A 23,786-nucleotide genomic window follows, 5' to 3' on the forward strand; every position below is an offset into this window, starting at 1 on the left:
GGGGGCCGAATGTCAGGGAGGGCCTGCCAGCCACAGAAAACTCTGTTGTGTCTTGGTCTTGACCCCTGACCTCACTCCTCCCACCAAGCCCTGGACTCCTGGGATGTCCCTTCACTCTGCAAGAGATAGGATATCTCAAGGGCAGACCCCTCCCGGATTTGCTCGCTGGCACATAGTTCATGCTCAGCAGAGTGTTTGTTGAATGAATGAGTGATATTGTGCTGCAGTCACTGTTGCTGGGTGTTGGGAAATTCTCATCAGATTTTGGGAGGACCTGTCATCTGAGAGCTAAATCTCACCAACTCCTCCCTGGACGTCGCTACCCCCTCTTCGCTGAACTCTCCTCTCATTCCTCAAACTGACAGCCGCTCCTCCCTTGACGAGCTGCCGCATCAGCCACAACATGGGGCGGGACACGACATTCCCTCCCTGCCTCCACTTTCTGAAAAAGGCCTCAGTGGTTGTCGTCAGGGCGCCTCCTGTATTTCCTTTTCTTTTTCTTTTTAAAATGTTTGTTTACCAAACATTTCTTTACCTCACCTTTCTTTACCAAAAGCCTTTGGAGGCTCAGCTCAGAGGCCTCCTCCCTCCTCCCCCTTCATCAGGGTAAATCGCTGTTGCTCCTGCAAGGTACATCGCTGTTGCCCCTGCAAGGTACTGGACCTTTTAAAAATTTTCTTAACATTGCAGCTTCCATGCGTCCTGTCATAGTTCCTAGTCTTTGTCAACTGAAGTGCTAGCTCCGTAATGTTGGGGACGGAATTTTCTATAATTTGGTACTCCCTATGGGGGCTCACGGAGAAGGCGATGGCACCCCACTCCAGTACTCTTGCCTGGAGAATCCTATGGACGGAGGAGCCTGGTAGGCTGCAGTCCATGGGTTGCGAAGAGTCTGACACCACTGAGCGACTTCCCTTTCACTTTTCACTTTCATGCATTGGAGAAGGAAATGGCAGCCCACTCCAGTGTTCTTGCCTGGAGAATCCCAGGGACGGGGGAGCCTGGTGAGCTGCCATCTATGGGGTCGCACAGAGTCGGACACGACTGAAGTGACTTAGCAGCATGGGCGCTCACAGTGTATTTGTGGAGGGAATAAACAAGGGGAGTAGGCACACTTTGGCCTAAGTGGGAGTGAGAGGAGCCTGTGATTCCCCCAGTCCAGGGTGAGAGGCTGAGCGCCTGTCTGTGGGATCTTGCTAGGAAAATGCGGTGTGACCTTTGGCGAGCTACTTCACCTCTCTGTGTCTTTGTGTGCTCGTCTGTAAAACAGACTGTTGGGAGGCTGTTATTAACTACAGGCATGAACTGAAGAGAAGGCCTCGTCACACGTTCGTCGTGCTTCGTCAGCATTTGTTGTTTCTATTCGTAATGTTTTCTGTACTGCTTCCGGTCTGGGACTTTAGCATAGCGCAGGCTCACTGATGGGCTGCTTGTCCCGCACTCAGCGCTCGGTAAGCAGGGGTCTCTCAGGGATCTGAACTGAGGGCTCTGGCTAGCCCTAGATCCGGTCAGGTTTTCCGCAGAGCTGTGCTGTGGTTTGGGAGGTGGCGTTCACGCCCAGGCACTGGGCACAAAGCCCACTGTCAGCATGACCGATGGTGTGTCTGGAAAGCAAAGGTGGACCTTACCGTGGGCTCCAGAATCATTTGAGATGGTGGAATCTGGCTTCCAGTCTTTTCCCGGGTCCACAGGCATCACCAGCTGCTAGTGGCCAGGGTCCTGGGTGTGCTTTGTGAAACAAGGACCCCCACCCCACCCCACCCCAGAAGCCTGGTTCCTCAGAGCGTGGTCCGGGAACCAGCAGCATTGGGGGGACCCGGGGAGCTACTTAGAAATGCAGACTCTCAGGCCTGCTCTAGGCATGCTGAGTGAGCATCTGCATTTCTCCAATATTCCCAGGTGCTTTGTGTGTGCATTTCCGTTTGAACAGTGCTTGTCAGTGACAGAGGGTGGTCAAACTATGGCCCGCAGGCCAAATCTGGCCCCCTACCTGTTTTTGTAAATAAAACTTTATTGGCACATAGCCACGCTTATTTATTTACATTTTGGCTGTTTTCACACTATAAACAGCAGAGTCAGTAGTTGCGAAAGAGACTGATGGACCGATGGCCCTAAAGTGTTTACCATCTGGCTCTTACAGAAGAAGTTTGCTGATCGTCAAACCTAGCTGCCCATTGGAATACCCTGAGGTCCTGATATGACTGGTGTGGGTGGAGCCTGGGCGTCGGGACTTCCCAGAGCTCCCCAGGTGACCTGAGTGTGCAGCTGTGAGAACAGTGGCTCTAAATTGCCCGTGAAACCCAGCAAGTGCAGTTTCGATCAATGATGGGCCTAAGATTGGAAGCGGAGCTCTAATAAGTGTGAATCGTCTCAGAGTTAACTGTCACCGTGTTTGCTGTCCTCGAAGGCTTTCAGGGACTGAGCTGGTTGATGGGGACCTGGGAGTTGGGGCCTCCCTCTGGCTCTATCAGTCTCCCAGAGCGAGTGGACGCCAACCCACTGACCTCCTACATGTCCCAGGCAGCTGGTTACTATTGTGCCTGACTGTCCCTCCCAGTGGAAACCAGGTTTCAGGCCAAGACTGACCTAGGATTTCTCTCTTTCATCCCCTCCACTCGTATCACTCAGCTTGGGGTACAGGGACACCTCCTCAGAGGAAGATGGAGTTCAGGCCCCAGGAAACTGGGAGCCCATCCATGGGGCTCTGTGCCCTGGCTCCAGAGTGACCCTGAAGTCACTTCTCCCGGAGGATGGGATGTGGGAGTCACCCACCCCTGCCCTGGGGGACTTGAAAAGAGTGTCAAGTTGGAGGCCACGGGGTCTGGCATTGGGATTGCACACCTGGGTGGGAGGCAGTAGCGATAATGACCAGGTTCTGGTGCGGATCAGAATTTCAGAGCTTCCCCATAAGACTGGCAGGATTGGGGCAGTCAGGGGTGGGGTGGCGTGGTGGAGATGACAGGAGAGGGGCTTGGTTGTGCCCGGGGTCAGCTCAGCCTCTGGGTTTGAATCCTGCCACTGCTATTGCCCAGCTTTGTCAGTCACCCTCGCTGTGCCTCAGTGTCGTCTTCTGTAACATGGGAGTGTGATGGGGGTGATAAAGGAGATGAGGAAGTACATAAAACATGCCGGGTGCGGGGCACTGGGAGCTACTTTTATTATTAATGCTGTGATGTTGATGGTTATACAGGGGAATGGGTCCTTATGGGCTGGCCCAGGCCCAGGCAGGGGCTCTAGGAATCTTGCAAGAGGGACAAGGTAGCCTTGATGGAAAGGGGCAAGGATGCCCATAGACACCCTACCTGAGCCTATGATGCCAACCAGTATGTAGAATCAGGTGAAACCCCCAGAGGGGCTTTAGGGACAACAGGATCAGGCCTCCTCCCCGCCTCTGAGAGCCCCCTTTTCGTTCCCTCTGAGACGGTGAGGCTTTGCCTGTCTGAACCTCAGTTGCCTCTTCTGCAGAATGGGGACAGTGGTCCCTGTCCTTTCCCAACGGAGGTAGGCTAGGGCGGCATGGTCCAGGGAAGGAGCGGCCACAGTGGATGAACCCCAGGTCACCATTACTGTTGGTTTTTCATCATCTTTATCCTCAGGACTTCAGAGGGGCCAGGAACTGATCAATAGACCATGCACAGCACAGCGTCGGGGCGGGTAGTGAGCTCTTGGAAAGTGCTGGCCTCTTCCTCAGTGGGGCTTTTGGAGGATGTGGGGAGGGCTGAGTCAGGAGGGCCCTGGGCAGGAGGGCACAGGTGCAGACTTCCTGGGAGCAGCCCCGGTCAGTCGTGCTGTGTTAGTGCAGGGCTGGGGTCTGTGGCATGCTGCCGCCTGGCTCAGCAATTTGAGAGTTGCCTCTGCTGGCTGTGCTGGGGGCAGATAGTGGCCTGCTTTGTGGCCCAAGGGTGAGATTCTGGTGGGGGCTGAAGACACCGCCCCCAACCTACACCCAGGGAACAATGACAGGTGCTCCTGGAGTCAACCACTGGGAGGGACAGCAGATAAAGCTTCGGAGTGAAGCTGCAGCCCAGTTGGGCATTCTTGGCACAAAGTCCAACGATGGTGTTTCAGGAGACATCAAGCCCCCTGAGGTTGGAAAGCCCCGGCCCTGCCCTTCCAGGCCCTAGACGTCAGGTTCCTGAATATGCAGAAGCCGGGCAGGTCTCACAGGTGAAGACAGCAGCCATGCCGAGCAGCCCACGGGGCAAGGGTCCCTCCCCAGTCGGCCATGCCATCTCCCCTCGCTCTGGATCCTGGTCCCCGCCGCCCCCCCTTCCATCTTCGCCAGCGGTTGGAAGTTTAGTGTTTCAGGGTTTGGGGTGGTGGTGAGGGACAGTTCAGAGACATTGGGACACCCATTGGGAATTGACAGCGACATAACAGGGGGCAGAGGGAGGCTTTTCTGCCTCCTTGCCCCTCTTCTTGGAGATCAGAGGAAGGTTCTTGGGGAAGGGGGCAGACCTGAGCCAGGAGCTTCCTGGGTTCACACTGCTGCAGTCTCAGAAAGCCGATGGTTCCCATGAATACCCAGACCCCCGCTCTGTACAGATCGCCTGTAGCTGACCCCTGTGCTCAGCCGCATAGTGAATCATAAATTAAAACTACAGAGAAGGGCGGGGGATTAGGGGAGGTGGGGTCTCAGGCCAAGGCAGCCTGCGCTGGGGATCAGCATGTGTTCCTGGTATGGAGGAAAGATGGGGAGAAAGGGAGCCCCCTGCCCTATGCCCTCACCTTCTCCATCTGCTTGGGTTTCTTTCTCCTTGGTTTAAATGTTGGTGTGACCACACCCCTCAGCACACATTGAAAGGCTTTGCATTTCGTTTTTTTAAATTTCATTGACTCCTGGGGTTGGAAAGATGGTCTGCTTTGGCAGCTGCTCGAAAGGAGCACTTTGGGGGTGGCTAAGAGAATCAGTGTGTGGCTTAAAAGAAATCAGGCAGGACAGAAAGGAAGTCAGGTGGCAGTGTGGGGAGGAGCTCGCCTGCCCTCCCTGTCTTGGTGAGGGCAGGGTCAGCAGGCTGGCTGACTGGGGCAGGTTGGCCAGTGGCAGCTTCACTCACTCGGGAAGGAGATGAAAGGAATAGGCCTGCAGGAAGGGGGCTGGTTTTGTTGTAAGCCCCTTTGATCTCTCCTGTCCAGCAGGCCTGCTGTCTTCCCCTTCAAGGGCTGACTCACTGGAGAGGAAGACCAGGCCCACGGCAGCAAAAGCAGGCCCTCGTCATAGCAGCAGCCATCCTGAATGGGCCTGGGGACAGCCCTTCCGTCTACCCATTTTACAGATGTGGAGACTGAGGCCTGGAGAGCTGGCCTGAGCTTTTGTCTGGGGCAGTCAGGCAAGCAGGCAGGCAGGGAACTCAGGCTGTGACCCAGTTTTCCCTGTGTTCACCCTGCTCTTGCCTGAAGCTGACCAGGGCCCCACCCTCCTGCCTTGGGGCTCCCACCACGCTTAAATCCTGGTGCCAGATGCCAACTCTGTAAGCATTCGCTCGTTTTGGCCTCCCCATGCCTGGCTGAGGGGTAGGCATGCTTTCAAAGGGAAGAATCGGAGCACAGAGAGCTTAAGACTCTCATCCAAGGTCACGCAGTCACCAAGTGCCAGAGGCCAGGGGTCTGACACGAGCACTTTCTATACCTTGCCCTTTGACTCCTGCCTCCCAGTGCCCCAGATTGTGGGGCTTTCTGCCCAGCTCACAGTGTAGGTGTTGGAGAAGGGGGCTCCCGCGGACTCCCCCTCCCCTCCAGCTCTCAGTCCAGGTGCAGAGCCTTGCCTGCCTGACTGTGTCCTTCTCTCCCCCACTGCCCCCTGCCTTCCCCTGGGGCCTGGCAGCAGCAGCAGCAACAGCAACAGCAGCAGCAGCAGATGCCCCGCAGCAGCCAGGAGGAGAAAGATGAGAAGGAGAAGGAGAAGGAGGTGGAGAAGGAGGAGGAGAAGCCTGACGTGGAGAATGACAAGGAGGAGCTGATCAAGTAAGGCCAGCCCGGTGGTCCTGCGGGGGGCCCGGCCACAACCCCCAGGTGGCAGGCGGGCGGGCAGGCTAGCAGGGGGGCCATGGTTGGTACTCAGCCTGCAGGCCACCCGCCCTCCACCCTCCGTAAAGGCGTGTGAGCATTTGCCGTCTATCTACAGCAGATCTCCTGCTGAGAAGGGAAGCGCTTTCTCCTTTGCCGGTCCCCTGGCAGCACGCACCCCCCTCCTCCTCCCTTCCGGAAGCCTGTTCCTCTCTCTTTCCTCCACCTGCCCGCCTTTCTCTTGAAGCCTCTGGAGACCTTAGAGACTGATGGCTCATTTGAGCTCTACTCCTGAGCTAATAAATCCAGGCAATGACTTTGGAACTCTTTGCCTCACCCCCCTGCCCCACCTCCCCGTCTTCTCCCCTTTCCTCCGCTGAGTCTCCTGAGATGCTGAGAGCGGGAGGGGGGCAGATCTGAGAGGACGAGGTACACGCAGGCGGCAGCCCTCACCTTTAGAATTATTGCTGTCAGTGTGAGTTCTTGCAGATCAAGGCACAGCCTCGCCTCGGGGCCCCTGACGGCCTCCCGTGCCTGCCAGGGGTGGAGCACCGCCAGCTGGAGATTCACTCCGAGCAAGGGGTGAAGGGGGGGGCGGGCACAACTTAGCGCCAGGTACCTGGAGCAAGCTCAGGAATGTGGCTTCTGAGAACATCTGGCTTCGTTACCCCCTGTCTGCCAGACGTTCCTGCGAGGGCCTTCAAGAAGATGAATGGAAGGTGGTGGTGATAAATCTGAGCGGCCCTGCAGTAAACTCCCCTGAGTCGGCTTCTAAGAAGAGTCCCAGCCCCAGCTATTGAGGTCACATGCTCCCCACACACCTGACTCGGCCTGCATCAGGCCGGCGGAATACTCTCCTCTTGCGTTTTCTGCAAGCCCCAGTGGCCCGTGATAACACAGAAGGCAGAGTTAGCATTGTTGGTAGGGAGGGGGACATCTCCTCTGTGGGGAGTAAAGTAGCCTGAAGGGTGTACCAGCCTGCACCCCTATGCATTTAATCCAGTAAGCTTGCAAACGGATAGCAGAGAGCATCTCTAGTTGATGTATAAAATGGGCTTGCAGGGCTTCCCTGGTGGCTCAGTGGTAAAGAATCCACCTGCCGATGCAGGAGACACAGGTTCGATCCCTGGTCCGGGAAGATCCCACATGCCTTGGAGTAACCAAGCCCGTGTGCTACAGCTACTGAGCCTACAAGCCTGGAGCCCGGGAGCCACAACTCCTGAAAGCCCATGTGCCCTAGAGCTGGTGCTCTGCAACAATAGAAGCCACTGCAATGAGAAGCCTGATCACAACTAGAGAGTAACCCCCACTCTCCACAACTAGAGAAAAGCCCTTGGAGAAATGAAGACCTACCTACCCCGGCCAAATAAATAACTTAAGAAAAAATGGGTTTGCAGATAGCCACCAGCCCATACCCACACTGGATGAATAAAATAAGGCAATCAGTTACCTACCAGCCCACATCCCTGTTGGAGAATAAAGCAGATGACAGCTACCAGCTCTCACCTCCCTTTTGATAAATAAGATGGCATTGCAGACCTCTAGCAGCCTCATTCCCTCAATCTGGTGAATAAAGGAGCCTTGCAGATTGCTACCGCATTACCCCGAGCTTTCCCCCTTTTTTCCGCTCCCTTGGGCTAGTAGAAAATCGCTGGCAGCCAGCGCTCATCTTGCTAAAGAAAAGCGGCTGTCTTGAAACTGCCGTTTAGGTTCCTGGCCCAGGTGAAACCATCCTTGCCTCCCCTCTCTGGCCTTAGGGAGAAGACGGACGACACCTCTGGGGAAGACAACGATGAGAAGGAGGCAGTGACCTCCAAAGGCCGGAAAACCGCCAACAGTCAGGGGAGACGCAAAGGCCGCATCACCCGCTCGATGGCCAACGAGGCCAACAGCGAGGAGGCCGTCACCCCGCAGCAGAGCGCTGAGCTGGGTGAGTCTTGGGCTGGGGATTCAGAATCCCAGCATTCGTTGCAAACTTGCTATTTGACCTCTCTGTGTCCTGATGGCTTCATCAGCACCAGGGTTGTGAGTAATGCTTATAACTTGTAGGGTTGAGCATTTCAGTGACTTTGCGTGTAGGAAGAGCCTAGAACAGTGCCTGGGGCAGGTTCTCTGCCCTTCAGCTGTGATCCTTCCAGAATTGGAGAATTCACCTACAAATCCAGAGCACCAGTTTGGTTTTGTTTTTCAATCAGAAGATCTGCCCTCGGGTCTTCCCAAGGCTTTCACTGCCGGCAGCCTGGGTTCAATTCCTGGTCGGGGATCTAGAATCCTGTAAGCCACACAGCATGGCCAAAAACCCACCCCTTTTCAAGAGGGCCTGAGAGCTGCTGTCCCTTCCAGCCCTGGGAGGCATCTGGGTTTGTACGGTCACCTCTGTGGGTCTCAGTTTCTCCTGCTCAACAGATGCCCACCCCTAGGTGCTCTGAACCTAAGGTCAGGGAAAAAAGAATTACATAGCAATTCCCAAGTTTGGCCACAGGGGGGCAGCCGGTGTGTGCTTGTCTATACCATTTTGGCTGTTTGTAGCCTGCCCTCTTGTGTCTGCGGGAACTCCCACCGGAGGCCTGAGTGCTCAGGCTGAGGCCCCAACCACCTGGATGTCTTCCTAGGGTGGGAGCTGATGGAAGGGATGGTTTCTGTCTCACAGATGCCCTCCTTGTCCACACCCAAGGTTTATGCCAGGCTCCTCTCCCTTCTCCGTGCGAGAGATCATTTGTACCCATTTCATAGATGGGCTATTTGAGCCTGAGAGAAGGAACATTGCCTCTGTAAAGTCATGGAGTCAGTTGGGATTCAAACCCAGCCCATTGGCCACAAATCCCATTCGGCTCCTGTAAGCTCTTGCCAGCTGCCCCTTGGGGCCAGCATGCCCAGAGGCACTGGGCAGGAGGGCTCTTTTCAGAAGGGTGTTGGTGCACCTGACTTCTAGGGTCATTCTTCTGGACCTCAAGCTAATGTTGGGGCTGGGTGGTGGGGTGGAAAACACAAGCCTGGTCCCTCTGACGGGCTCCCCATCCCGGGCTCCGGCTTCCAGAGCCTCCCTCTGGGGGTCCTGTAGGTGGGGGAAGGGGAAGTTGGCCGTGGCAACAGAGAGCTGGGGAAGCTGTCCAAACTTTCCCCCGGGGGTCAGCGGCCTTTACCGAGTGCATACTCTGTGCCTGGTGCTGTTCCAGGCACCAAGTCCATGAAGCTGACGTCCCTCATGCTCACCCCTCTCACGACGTCTTAAGTGACTTTCAGGGAAGGACCGGGGCTCACGCGTAGGGGATCTCGGAGGAGAGGCTCAGAAACAGCCACGGCAGACCCTTGGCCAGCTCCCTGAAGGCAGCTGCCTTTCTTCTCAAGAACACGAGCCGCCTCCATGTGCTCTACAGGTCGGAGCAGAGTCTAATAATCACCCTGTAGGACAGGGTCCCCCAGCAGGGGACAGGGGGCCATGTCTAGGCGCATTTTGGATTGTCCCAGCTGGAGTCGGGGCTCCTGGCCCCTGCTGGGTAGAAGCCAGAGCTGCTGCTCAAGCCCCTGCAACACCTGGGCAGCCCCCACCACAGAGACTCATCCAGCCCTGGTGAGTCCACGCTCAGATGAGGTCCCTGCCCATCCGAAGCTCATGTCCCTCCTCATTTCCCCGCCCTAACACAGTCACCAAGCTCTGTCAGGTGTATGCAGAGGCCCTGGACTGCCTCAGCTTCCCCATCTGTGAAATGGGGTGATTGCACATACACTCCCCCATCCCAGCAAGTGCCCCAAGCTGCCAGAGGCAGAGAAACCGCCCCTCTGCGGACTGCTGCCAACACACCTGTTGTGTTCCTTTTCAGCTTCCATGGAGATGAACGAGAGTTCTCGCTGGACGGAAGAAGAGATGGAGACAGCCAAGAAAGGTGAGTGGTTTCTGGCCACTCTGATTGCCCTCGATGTGTGTGCAGGCCCTGCAGCTTGTGTGGTGGGGAGGAGGTTGACACATGCCCTTATCGGGGCTGTGGTGTGGTGTGCAGGGGACAGGCTCCGCTTCTGGGTGTTCTCAGACTGGCCTCGTCTCTTCAGAGCCTCAGTTTTGTCCTCCAGAAAATGGGTCTGTGTGACCATGTTGTTGGGGGACAGCATCCGTGGCCTCTGGGGCCAGCACATCATGGCCTTATAGACAGAGTGGTAGCAGCACTCCTAGGCGCCTTGAGGGGAGGGGCAGGACCTGCTGGCATCCACTGCTGTGGGGTCATGGTGTCAGCCTGTCCTCCCATCAGCTGCACCGTCTCCCTGCGCTGTGATGCCGACCCCACATTCTCTGTGGAAGCCATCAGCGTGTCCCCATTGTTCATTAGAGCCTGAATGGCTGGGCCCTTGCCTCCCCTGCTCAGTGGACTGTCTCTGAGCCTCAGTTTCCCCATCTGTGAGATGGGAGGGGTGTCCAGATGGGCCCAGAGAAGCCAGAGATAACAGGCACTGTCGGGGCTGTGTTGGTGTCGATCCCCCGGCCCCCATCTCTGGGAGATGTTCGGGTGCCATCAGACTAGCGTTGTACCGACAGGAAGGCTGAGGCTGGTGGGGTCGGTGTGGGGGGGGTGTCTGAGCCCCATTCGCAGGCTTGCTGTCATTCATCTTGACCCCAGCCCTGAAGGGTAGTCTTGTTTTTGGCCATATTGTGGCCGTGGAAGGGAGGAGCAGAGGCTGGGGATGGCTGGGATCCTGAGTTGGTGACCTGGCCGCCCCCCCAGCTCTTGTCCCAGAGGTCCTTCTGAGGCCCCACTGCTGACGTGTAGCTTCTTTGTGCCCAGAGCGCCAGGTCGTGGCTCAGGGAGGGAACAAATGGCCTTTCTAATGGGGGACCCAGTTGCACAGGGGCGGTCGTGTGTGAGGACACCCAGGCCTGGGGGCTGAGACCTTGGACTGTGTGCCCTGCTCCTGCCCTCTGCCCTAGGTAGGGGTGCTGAGGGGCCTGAGCGTCTGGTCCTGGTGTTTCAGAAGCTGATCAGATAGAGACTCAGATGTAGAGAACAAGCATATGGACACCAGGGGTGGGGAAAGAGGGTGGTGGAGTGAAATTGGGAGATTTGGATTGATATATATATATATACCGTTGATACTATGTATAAAACAGATGACTAATGAGAACCTATTGTATAGCTCAGGCTCTACTCTGTGCTCTGTGGAGACTTAAATGGGAAGGAAATCCAAAAAAGAGGGGATATATGTATACGCACAGCTGATTCCCTTTGCTGTACAGCAGAATCTAATCCCGATTGCTTCTCCAGGGGCTCAGTGGTAAAGAATTGGCCTGCATTTCAGGAGACCGGGTTCAATCCCTGGGTCGGGATGATCCCCTGGAGGGCATGGCAGCGCGTTCCAGTATTCTTGCCTGGGAAACCCCGTGGCCCAAGCAGCCTGGAGGGCTACAGTCCATAGCGTCCCAAAGAGTCCAACACGACTGAAGCGACTGAACACAGGTGTGCAGAAACTGACACAGCGTTGTAAAGCAGCTGTGTGGTGGTGTGGTTTCTCGCTCAGTCGTGTCCGGCTCTTTGCGACCCTGTGGACTGTAGCCCGCCAGGCTCCTCTGTCCGTGGGATTTCCCAGGCAAGGGTACTGGCGTGGGTTGCCACGCCCTCCTCCAGGGGAGCTTCCCGACCCAGGGATGTAACCTGGGTCTCCTGCATTGCAGGCGGATTCTTGACCAACTGAGCCACGAAGGAAACTCCTGTAAGGGACTTTATTTAGTCCAGTAAAAATTGAAAGAAAGAGAAACTGACCAGACTTGGTCAGGCCCTCCACCTGGGACCCGACCCCTCCCCTCCTTGGAGGCTCCGGACCTCCCTCCTCCAAGCTCCCAGCCCTCAGGTGAGGCGGAGCAGGAGGACGGGCCCAGCTGGCCCTCGGCATCGTGGGTAGGAGGAGGAGCAGTCATGCTTCCTGTCGTGGGGAGGGCCTACTTTCAGCATCTCGGGGCCTGTGGGCAAGCTCCCTAGCTGCCAGGGCACCGCGGGTGCTGTCAGCCCCCCAAGGGGGCCGTGTCATCCTTTCCTCTGTCTTCCGTGTTTATTCTGTGGTTTCTGGTATGGATTTCACTGTGTGGCGTAACAAAGACTTTATTTGAAAAGTGAGTGATTTTTCTCCCCTGCCTTTAATTTTGGTGAAACACACATAACATCAGATCTACCGTTTTAACCATCTTAACGTGTACGATTCAGTGGCATTAAGTACATTCCCAGTATGGTGCGACCATTACTCTAGAACTTTTTATCACCCCATACGGGAACCCCATGCCTGTTATCAGCCACTCCCCACCCCCCAAGCCCTGCCAACCTCCAGCGTCCACCAGTCCACTTTCTGTCACTGTGGATTTGCCTGTTTGGGACTTTTCCATGAATTGAGTTGTACAATGAATGCCCTTTTGTATCTGAGTTCTTCCTCTCAGCATCCAGCTGTCGAGGTTCATCCGTGTCCTAGCCTGTGTCAGCACTTCATCCCTTTTTATGACTGAGTTGTAGTCCTCTGTATGGACATGCCACATTCTGTTTATCCATTTGTCCGCTGGTTAATGGATGCTTGGGTTGTTTCCACCTATGAGCTCTTGTGCCTAGTGTTGCTGTGAACATTTGTGTAGAATCGCATGGGTTTTTTTAAACCACATGTCAGACTCTGAGATCTCAGCCATTGGCAGTGATATTGCCCCAGGGGACCCCTCCACCACCACCAGAGCCGTGAGGGGCTCCACGTGCACATCTCAGAGCCGCCAGCCTGTGTTGCGTTTTCTGTCGTCATGGCAACCCCATCCCTGGCTCCCCCCCTGTTGCCCGGGAACAGGGAGTTGGCTGCGCAGCCCTCTCTCTCCCTTTGGGAAGGGCAGACCCAGGGGCTGGGAGGACGGCTGGGGATGACTCATCAGCTGAGCCGGGAGTGCGCCCCACTGTCTGAAGGTTGGGTCCTCAGGGACGGCAGTGATCTCACCCTGAGTCCCAGCCCACAGAGACAGTGGTGCGTGCGTCTCCCCCCGGGGGACGGTGCATGCCGAGGCCCTGCTCAGTGACATTTGTGTTAATGTGATGAGCACCAGTGCGCTCGTCCTCTGTGAATTACAGCAATCTGCACAATTACCGCTCAGGGTGGCTGCTAAAGGCAGCGTGTTCCAGGCGGCAGGAGGGGGTCGGGGCGGAGAGGCAGGTGCTGGCAGCCCCCAGGACTCCAGCGGGGATGTGAGGGAGGGGGCAGTTCCAAGGCCCCCAGCTCTTAGAAACCCAGGAAAGTACCACAAACCCCGTTGTGTCCGAGGCAGATGACATCCACCTCCTGCCCATCACCCACATCAGCCCAGTGCTTTGCCCTGTGCAGGGCAAGGGTATCAGAGATAAGCCAGCTCTGGTCCTTCCCTCGGGGACCCAGGAAGTGAGCATCCAGGTGTCCCCGAGGTCTTGGGACCACTGAGCCTGCTCCAAGCATCCTGGGGGGCTTCCAGTAGCCAGGCCTTGTAGGATAATCTGCAGACGGTCCATCATCCCCAGAGAGACACTGGACCTCAGCCTCGGGATCTTTTAGCTCTGTGATATCAGGCAAACCCATCAACTTCTCCGTGCCTTGGTTTCCTCATCTGTACAATGGAAACTCAAGGTTCACCCATTGTATTAGTTTCCTGGGGCTGCCGTAACAAAGCACAAACTTAGGTGGCTTAAAAACAAGAGACGTGTTCTCTCACAGTTCTGGAGGCCATGAGTCCGAAGTCAAGGTGTCGGCAGGGCTGGGCTCCCTCCGAGGGCCCTGGGGGAGGATCCTGCCTCTTCTCTTCCAGCCTCTGCTGTTGCTGGCAGTCGTCGGCGTTCCTCAGCTTGTAGACATTCCAATCCCTGCCTCCATCTTCCATGACTGCCTTCCCTCTGCATGTCTCTGTCCAGATTTTCCTCTTCTTATAAGGACCCACCCTAATCCAGCATGACCTCATCTCAACTTGATCGCATCTATAAAGACTTTTTCCAAATAAGGTCACATTCGCAGGTTACAGGTGGGTGGACATGAAATTGGCGAGGGGCGGGGGACACTAATCCAGTACGACTACTTTTTTAAAAAAAATTATTTATTTTATTTCTGGCTGTACTGGGTCTTCATTTGCTGCGTGGGCTTTTCTCTAGTTGTGGCAAGCAGGGGCCACTCTCTAACTGTGGTGCCCAGGCTTCTCAATGCGGTGGCTTCTTTTGCTGTGGAACATAGGGTCTAAGTGTGCAGGCTTCAGTAGTTGTGGCACAAGGGCTCAGCAGTTGCAGTCCTTGGGCTTAGCTGCTCCGCAACCACGTGAGAGTTTCTGCTATCAGAGATCAAACTCACGTCTCCTGCATTGACAGATTCTTTACCACTGAGCCACCAGGGAAGCCCCTTTGTGGGGATTTGCTAAAAGAAAGCAGAAACGCTTAGGAGGGTGGTGACTTAGACACGCTGAGTTCGCCGTCAACCATTTGGAACGATAACCAGCCCCTTAGCCTTGTGACCCTGACCTGGCCCATCCCTGTCTTAGCCTCGTTTTCCCTTGTCCTCCAAAATGAGACGGGGATGCCATCACTGAGCCTTATTTGTGCAGTCCTTGGTATACAGTAGGTTCTCAGAAGTGGCAGGCCTGCAGTTCAGCACACAGACTCTGCATTTGAGTCCTGGCTCTGTCCCTTGTGGGTGACGCTGAACAGTACCTGTACTTCTGGGGGCTTCGGCCCCTTCCCTGCTGTGCAGGGAAGGGGGTTGGTGATATAAGATGACATTTGGAGGTGGTTTCATGGCACTGGGAAAGGGCCCTGGGGCTGACACCCAAAGCACAGGATAATAAGTAATACTATTAAGTATTTGTCAGTACTTCCTTGTAGCAGGTACTGCTAAAGGTGATCTGTGTGTTAAATCACTTCATCCCCACCAACCTTATGAGGCAGATGCTATTTCTTGTTTCTTTATCCAAAATGATAAAACTGAGACCCAGAGAAGTTAAGTGACCTGCCCAAGGTCACACAGCTGTTAATTGGTATAGCTGGAATTTAAACCCAGGCACCCTAGTTACAGAATGGGGCTGGTGTGAGGTTTCAATAAATGAGTCCATGGGCCTGGCTACTATTAATCTGATGATGAAGTGGGGGGAGCGCATCCCAGTAAAGGAATAGCATGTGCCAAGGCCCTAGGGCAAGGGCAATGAAGTCAAGCAACAGGCTGTTAAAACCCAGCAAGCAGGACTTTGCTGATGGTCCAGTGGTTAAGACTCCACTTTCCAGTTCAAGGAGTACAGGTTCGATCCCTGGTCAGGGAACTAAGATCCCACCTGCTGCAGGGTGTGGCCAAAAGTTAAATAAAAACAACCAAAAAAATCCAGAGAGCAAGGGAAAGAGAGGCAAGGGATGGAGAAGCCATTGGGAGGCTGCCCCCATCCCACCCTTGCCGGCCCGACCAGCTGTGGGCAGGAGTTCGGTGGTTGCTCTAGAGCAGGGGAGGCCATAATGTGGGGAGCCGTGGCCCAGGGACAGGAGAGCTGCAGGGTTCCAGGTAGCTGGTGAGCATCTGCCCTTCCTTTGTACATGGAGTCAGGGCTGCCTGCCCTGGGGCTTACACCAGGTGGGGACCCAGCAAGCGCAGGGCAGCCCCGGGGAGCTGGCCGCCTGCCCCCGGGCCCAGCGCCATGCTGGGCAGGCACTGGGCTGGGATGTGAAGCTCTGGTTCCCCTGGGAAAGGTCAGCCTGGCCTGGCTTGCAGTCTTGACCCAGCTAAGTGGGAGGCCCTGAGCTCGGCTGGCACCCCCTCCTGGTCCCCAGCCCCCTTCTCGGGTGGACAGGGCGCCAGCTGTGGCGGGGGTTGGGGAAGGCCTCGGGCACACCATTCCCAAGACCAGAAATAGGCACTGGCCCAGCTCTGCACTGCCAGCCCCTCCCTGGCCTCAAGTGGCCTGCCTGGTGAGGAGGGTGAGGGCAAGGTGCCTGGGCCCAGGGGAGGGCCCTGCAGAGACCAGGCCCTGGTGGCCCCAAGCCAAGCCCATCAGCCTGGGTGGAGCCCAGGTGGGTCCCAGAGCTCTTCCCCCAGTAACTCCAGGCCCACTCTGCCCACAGGACTCGCCTCCTTTCATGGGGAGTGAGGGAGAAACCACTAATTGCTTTGTACCTCCAAAGTGCTTGCTGTGCACACTGGCTGGTTTAATTAGTTTTTACGGATGAAGAGTCAGGGCTTGGGGAGGGGAGGTGCGAGTCCCCAGCCTGGGAGCTCAGGCCTCCACTTCCACACGTCTGTCATCAAAGCCTCCTGCCGTCCTTCCTGCAGGGACCATGGGAGAGCAACGGTGGGTGTGCTTGGCCTGGACAGCCATGCACATGCTCGCTGGGGCTTACAGTGGGCAGCGTGACACCACGGTCAGCGCACAGGGTTGGCAGCTGATGGATGCACCTGGGTTCGGGATGCTGGGTCACTTCTGAGTAAGTGAGGGTCAGCAGGAAACAGGACCAGCATGCTGAGTGGGGACTGAGGACAGTTGATGAACGGGGTGGGGTGACCTCGAAGATCATTAGAAGAGAGACTGCAGCATCCTAGGGCTGGCATCAGTGGGGAGCTGTCACCACCTCCAGCTGGAGCTGAACTTCATCTTGGGTGCACTGTTCCCCAAACCTGGATTCTTCTGGTGTTCAGAAGGAGGAGAGAGTTGAGGTTTCTGCCTGAACTTGGGGGACCCAGCCAGATATCAGGGTAAGCTCCTGACCCTTCTCTTGTTGCTTGTCAGCAGCCTTGAAAGTAAAGTCAAGCATCTCCCAGCCCACTCGAAATTCCAGGAGCAAAATCCACACATGGGCATTCAAGTTGGTGCTTCCTCAGAGAAAGAGACCCAAGGCAGGTTACACAGTAATGACAATCCCTGTTAGCATGTGGCCGGTGCTGACTGGTCCCTGAATTTTGCATGAATGATCTTACTTAATCCTCCAAGGGACCCTCAAGGCAGCCTCTCCATATTTGAGGACACACTCACACATGCACACAGACACACCTTCTGCTTTGCAGATGGGAAAACTGAGGCCCAAGGGGCCAAGTGATGAGCTGGGGCTTGTACAGCAAATAACCTGGAGTTGCTTGGCCCCAGAATTTACCAGTTGGCTGTGCTCTATTGGAAAACTTGACATTGAATGCATAATTTCCCAAAATGGTAGGATGCCAGGTTGCACATAGGTGATATTTTTTTCATCTTAATGTCTTTGATCATGTGTTGGGAGATCACATTGTCCCTAAGATGTGCAGATATAATAGCTGAAGCTGAGGCTGATGTAGGCACGGAGGCTTACTTTGAAAAGAGTAGAAAGGTAAGTCCAAGTTCAGGTGTGAAGTTGTCTAGCCGAATCCCCTCGGGGACTGGCGGGAGGTGTGTTGGAAGCTCAGATACACTGTAGGTTTCCAGCAAGGTCGCCAACCCTGTGCTGAGTCCAAGTCAAACCCGCCCAGGGCTTGGAGTTTCCGAAATAAGGAAGTGGCATGACTCAGGACTAAATCGGCTGGTTTTTCTTTCTTTCTTTTCTTTTCCCCCGCTCTTTTGATAGTGTTTTAGGCAGAAAATCTTGTTTTGCAAACCAGAGTTTCTCTTGGAAAGAGGTGGTTGGTGGGAGGGCTGTAGACACGTCCTTCTTGCAAGTGGCCTGTTCTGCTTCACGGAGGGAATAGAAAAAACTTCAGGGCTGGCTGGGGCTGGCTGGGGTGGTGGGAAACAAGTGTCTCCCGGGGGGAGGGATGCGAGTTTTGGGGGGGGGGGACTGCAGCTGTGAAATTCCCAGGACACAGATGGATGGCAGTGTGGTACTGCCCGAGGGTGCTGGAAAGATTCCTCCACCCTCAGGTTATCAGCACTTGCCCATGGTGGGGTTGGGGGGTGTAATTGGTGCAGGTTTGCAGACCCCAGAGATGAGAGCTGCCTGCAGTGGGGTCCCTGAGATGGTAGCACCTTGGGGAGGGTCATGACAGGGACAAGGTCTTTCTGGGGGCCTGTGTACTTGAGTTGATGGGGGCTTAGACACTGCTCCCGTGAGAACAGTTCATCTCAGGCCCCCAGACAGTGTATGAGAAGCTCCCTGCTGAGGGTAGCCAGGGCAGCCAGGGCGGCCAGGCCAAGCCCCCTTACAGGGAACCCCCCCTCACCATCACCCCCTGCTCCTTCGCCTCTTTCTGTGCTCCGTGACTCAGACCTCCTGGCTTGGCTTCCTGTCTTGGTCAATTTCACTTCCTAGTTCTGATTCCCCAAGCTTCAGAACGAAACTCCTTCCTTAGAAATTAGAAGTGAGGTCGGGGAATCCAAACCACAGGGGATGTTGGCAGAATCTGCTGTCTGGGGGCACAGAGTGCGTGAGGGCGGGCCCCTGGTGTGAGAGGGGGGCACTCCCTCCCTTCTCTTCTGGGGAAGGTTCAGGACCCCCCATGGGGATAAACGCTCAGCCCACTACTCTCTTTGAAGCTGGGGGCCCCAGCAAGGTAGCAGAGGTGCCTGGGGGATGCCCAGTGAGCCCCCAAACCCACATGCCTAAGGTATCTGGAGCTTTATTCATTTGCCGGGTGCCTCCTGCCCACCTAGCAGTTGTGGGTGCAGAGACACTGCCCTCAGCGAGCAGTGGAGCCAAGGAGCTAATTTCAGGGAGCAGCGATCAGCGCTCTGGAGATACCAAAACCCCGTAACGGCAGGGTGGCCGGGAGGAGAGCTTTGGAAAGAGTGGTCACAGCAGGCTTCTCTGAGGAGCTGTCCCTTGAAGCTGAGAAGTGAAGGAAGGCAGAAGGAGGTCTGTGAAAAAGCTACGCAGGCAGCAGGGACAGTGAGTACGGATGTCCTGGGGCACACCTAGGGGCTGGGCAGGAAAGGTCCTGGTGGGTGGCAGGAGCAAGGAGAGGGGTAGGAATCGGGTTGGACAAGGGGGGCGGGGCGAGTCTGCGGGGCCTCACGCACCACACCAAGGCCTTTGGGTGTTATTCCAAGAGCATTGGGTCATCACTGGCAAATCTGAAGCAGAGGAGTGACCCGATTGGATTGGCATCCTTAGAAGCCCCCTTGGGCCTCCCTTGCAGAGAAAGGATCGTGGGACTCAGGTGGGATGTCCGGCTCCCCAGCATGGTTGGGCTCTGTTGTCCTCCCTGGGGGTGAGACCCAGGGCTCACGGCGAAGACTGGGGGCAAGGCGGTGGGACAGGGGTGGGCCGTTGTCCCTTGGGTTTCATGGGCAGGATGGAGAGGCTTGAAGGCAGAAGGGATGAGCAGGTCAATGACCTGGGAGTTGAAGAAATCATTTGTGACCTGGATCTTGCTCCAAAGTTCAACTCAGTTAACTTTCAACTCCCTGGGAGCTAGCTGCCTGGGGCATCTGTAGCAGGTGTTTTTTATGGGGCACAGGCTGACCTGGGCGTCTCAGAGAGGGAAGAAAAAAGTAGCCATGGCCCCAAGACCCTCGGGGAGCAGAGAGCTCCCTAAGGACTCCAGACCCTCCCCCTCCCATCCTCAGGGGTTGGAGGTCTCACTTGCATTTGGAAGAATCCCCTCAGATTCTAAGCTTTCTCCTAGAAGGCGAACCTAGCCCTGCCCACCCACCGCCCCCTTCCAGCCCATCCAGACTTCTAGAGTCCCCCACGATGGGCCAGGCCACCCTGGCAGCAGTCAGGCGGGAAGGGGGGCAGACCACAGGTGGAACCAGCGCACAGGGGAATGACGGCGGAAGAAGCTGTTTGCTCCCCGGCTGCTTGCCGGGGTGGAGAAGCTCTGTTTTTCTGAACCCTCATCTGTTCTTACCGCTGCTGACGCCGCCACCGCCACGGATGGGGAGAGAGGGAGGGGGAGGCCAGTGCCAAGTTGGCCCGCCCCCTTCTGAACCTGGGCTTCTGCCACGCTCCCCCGCCCGCCCGCTCCCGGGAGCCTCCGTCTGGAGGTCACATTCAGCCCTGACGCGTCTCGCTGGGTCAGGCAGCAGGAAGATCGGCCGAGTCCTTGCGCGCCGCGGCGAGGCTGCCGGACAGGCGGTGGGGGTCGGGGTGGAGGTGGGGGTGGGGTCTTTGGTTTCTGCCCAGTGGCGGCGTCAGGGGTCCGGGGGCTGAGCGCCCACGCTGGGCACGTCGGTGCCCAGAGGAGGCGCGGACGCGGTGCTCCCTGGTGACGCCTGGCACGGGGCACCGAGCACACAGCCGACAACTTCCCGCCGCCCTCCCCCATCAGGCGAAGGGCACCTCGCATGCCCGCAGCTGCGGGGGGCGGGGGGTGGTTACGGCTCAGGGGTGGCAGCGCTGCCGGAGGAGCCCTGGGCCACCACGGGCGGGCGGGCCGGCGGGCCGGCGCGCGCAGCACAGAGCTGCTTCCCCGCCCTCCCCGGAGCCAGCCTCCGCCTGCCGCCCTCCATCGCCCGGCCCCTCCCACCGCCCGACCCCTCCCTCCTCCCTCCTCCCCTCCTCCCTCCCTCCTCCCTCGCGCCGCCGTTGGACGAGAAGGATGTGAGGCTGAGCTGAGCCGCCAGCAGACGCCAGCCAGAAGCCTTGCGGAGCCGGCACCACGGCCGCCCAGCCTCCCGCCTCCCAGCCCGCTGCTCCCAGCTCCGATCCCTGGAGCATCCTCCAAGCCGTATGTTTCCGGAAAACTTGGCCGAGGGGGAGACGCAGATGAGAGGATGTGAGTGAGTGGCTCCGGGGAGGGGACTGGGGATTGGGGGGGCTCTTGGGACACGGTGACGGGGACCCCAGGGGTGACAAGGACCTCAGGCTGGGGGGGGTACTCGGGGTTTCTTTACCGTGGGGTCCCACCTCACTTTCTTCTAGGGCCCCTTCCCAGCCTCTCTGGCTGTTGGGTGGGGGCTCCCTGGGAAGGAGGTCTATGTTGAGGCAGATCCGGGAGGGGGCCTGAACAGTGTGCTCAGAGGTGCTCTCTCCAGGTCAAGGGGTGGGGGGCTTTACGCCACATCAGGTTCAGGTTGTCCCCGAAGCATGGTGAGGTCTACAGGGCATATCCCTGTGCCCAGCACCCTTGGTCTGGGTTCTCAGAACCAGAAGACAGCCCATACCCATCCACCCCCACCCCAGGTGTCCTGGCCGGTAATATTAGGACACTCACCCCAGCTCTTTGCACAGCACTTAAAGAAACTGAGGCCCAGACAGCAGAGCGAATGGCGGGGACCACACACAGCAAGTCCGGGCAGAGCTTCAGGGTGGCTCAGTCCAGCGGTCCTTCCCAGGCAGCGTTCAGGCAGGGCTGGGCGACACCCCCCCACCCGCCCCCCAAGCCCCTGCTGCTGCCACGAGTGGAGTTAATTAGAACCTCAGCCTCTCAGCCAACTCCATGCCATCTCCTTATTTATGTGTCCAGTTTGTAAATGTCAACCTCCCTGGGGTCCAGCCACCCCCTGAGTCCTTGTCCACCGCCCCTCCCTAACCCCCACATACTTACCCCCCCAGCAGGCCCAGATGGGAGACCCGCCCTCTCCCTCCCGGGGTTCCGGCCCAACGTGTTTGCCTGGGCTCTCTTGGCCCCGGTTGGGGAAATATAAATAAACGCGTCCCCGTCGTCCTCGGCCAGGTTCTCTGGAAGTGGCAGCTGCTGCTGGCGCAGGCGGAGGGAAAGGTCAGGGGGCTGGGTTACACTTGATCCCACACCCTGACTCCCCCCGCCAACCCACCCCCCCCAACCCCCCGCCCCGTGCCTGTCCTTGAGGAACCCTGAGCAGCGGCCGTGGAGCCACGTGGCCTGGTGGCCTCCACAGGGGAGCAGGTGGCCTGTCAGTCCAGCACCCCTCCCCCACCCCACTGGGCCTATAGGCGGGAGAGCGGACAGCCCTGGACCCCATGTCCACTCGGCCCCGTGGCCCACCCCGTGAGCTTGCGAGTTGCTCTGATCTCCGGAGCATCGGTTTCCCTCCTGTCCAGGGGATGTGAAAACAGCCGTGGCCTCGACAGCAAGGATAAGAGGGAACCAAGTCTTTGAAGGGCTTTGCAAACTCCAGGTTGCTCGGCCATGTGACACGGTGGTTTGTTGATGTTGTTTTTGATGCTGTTTTATTTATGTGTGAGCCTTGTATGTAGCAAGCCGCCGGCACATGTTTGGATGAATGGGTAGATGGAGGGAGGGAGGGATGGATGGATGAATGAAAGACAGAAAATACCGACAGGCAGAATGTCAGCCCCTCAGGCTCCCACCCCTGCAAAATATAGCCCTCCTGGCTTGCAGCTTGATTTGATTCAAGGAAAACGACCTCAAACTTCGTTATGGGAAATCTTGCACTAGTCGTTAGGAGTCTAGCTCTGGGGCTCAGAGGCCGCTCTGTTCCCAGCAACGTGACTCAGGCTTCGTTCCTGCTGCCCTCTGGGGGCCCAGTCCTGCCCCGCAGCCCCTGGAGGCTGGAACCTCCCCTCAGCCCCTCCTGCAGCTGTCAGGAGGGGGGCAGGCCCTACCTGCTTGGGCTGACCTGGGCGCACAAGGCGTGCTGCTCACCAGGGGATATGAGACATAAAAACATAGAGGTACCGGCTGATGTGAGGCGAGCCCATGTATTGGGAGCACGGCGGGCTGATGGGCCGAGACTCAGGGCCGGCTGGAGGCGGGTGGGGGGTGCGTCGGGAGGGACTGCATTTCTGCTGAGCCTGGCATTTACGGTGTTGAAAATGGAATAGGGGCTGGAGGTGCAGCTCTGGCCCGAGTCTGTGGGCATGGAGGGAGCTTTCTCTGCCCTAGGTGAGTCTGGGGTGGCGCCTGCCAATTCCTAGGGGTTTCTCCCCACATCAGAAGTCTGTGAGTCTGTGTGAGAAGCTCATGGAGATGAGGGTGGCTGTGATTTGTGGAGGCAAGTCCACCCCAGATCCTGAACGAACCTGGTGGGGCACGAGTCCAGGGTGGGCCTTTAGGTGTCCCAGGGGAGCTTGGGGTTGCCCCGGTTAACCTGGGCACGGAGGCTCCTGGCCCGATTCGCCCCCACCCGAACTCCACCCTCCCACCCCTGCTCACACGGTCCTTCCTTTCCCTGGCCCGGTGCGGCCGGAAAACAGCCCTGTCTCCCGAGGCCTCCTCGTCTGCAGCTGCGAGCGAGTGTCAGTGCCGGGTCACGACCAGCAGGGGAGGAGGAGAGGTGGGGCCCCGGGCGGGATCTGTGCCCCTGACCTCAGCCCCAGAACCCTTGATGGTGACCTCAGCGGGGGTGCACCCTGGCTGTTCCCACCTGCCCTTCCAGTTCCTGGAGCCCAGGCCTCTCTCAGAGGGCCCAGTCCCCTCCTTCTTGTACCCTCCCCCACCAGCCCAATCCCCGTGTGTCTCTTTCCAGAAACCCTGGACTGGTGCAGTGAGCCTGAGGCCCGGGATCAGGGCTGTTTTTGGCCCGGGGCTCTGCTCTCCATGCCACAGACACAGGCCCTCTCTGCCCTTCCAGCCCCCTGACACCCCTCACGTGCCGTCCTCCTCCTATAGGTCTCCTGGAACACGGCCGGAACTGGTCGGCCATCGCCCGGATGGTGGGCTCCAAGACGGTGTCCCAGTGTAAGAACTTCTACTTCAACTACAAGAAGAGGCAGAACCTGGATGAGATTCTACAGCAGCACAAGCTGAAGATGGTGAGTCCCCCACCAACCTCTTCTCCCTTCCTCCCCTGCTGGGGTCACACCGTGGTCCCATGTGGTCACTGCAGCCTCAGAGCCCTGGGCAGGGAGGAGTCTTAACACCAGGTCTTGCTCAGGATTCAGCCCCTCCCGTTTCTTGCTCAGTGGTCCCCCTGGAATGCTGCTGGGATTGATTCCATGCCGTCAGCATCCCTCCTGGGTACTTCGATGGACAGGCCCACCCCCCCGCCTCCCCGGCTC

At 57.3% G+C, this 23,786-nt stretch overlaps 1 protein-coding gene across 28 annotated transcripts in view; it reads left to right on the plus strand.

Annotated features, from left to right (window-relative positions):
• NCOR2 (nuclear receptor corepressor 2) overlaps window positions 1-23,786 on the plus strand; it is a 235,426-nt gene that overhangs the window by 154,445 nt on the left and 57,195 nt on the right. For 27 of the 28 annotated variants that reach the window (XM_060401093.1, XM_042234520.1, XM_042234523.1 and 24 more), the window contains 4 exons: window positions 5,825-5,964; window positions 7,764-7,936; window positions 9,828-9,890; window positions 23,398-23,540. In XM_060401093.1, coding sequence (XP_060257076.1) covers window positions 5,825-5,964; window positions 7,764-7,936; window positions 9,828-9,890; window positions 23,398-23,540 — 519 coding nt within the window. The remainder of the gene's footprint in view (window positions 1-5,824; window positions 5,965-7,763; window positions 7,937-9,827; window positions 9,891-23,397; window positions 23,541-23,786) is intronic. The other variant, XM_042234526.1, reaches the window with a different exon arrangement.

This window comes from Ovis aries, chromosome 17 (genome assembly GCF_016772045.2).
Source record: "Ovis aries strain OAR_USU_Benz2616 breed Rambouillet chromosome 17, ARS-UI_Ramb_v3.0, whole genome shotgun sequence".
NCBI classification, from domain to species: Eukaryota; Metazoa; Chordata; class Mammalia; order Artiodactyla; family Bovidae; genus Ovis; species Ovis aries.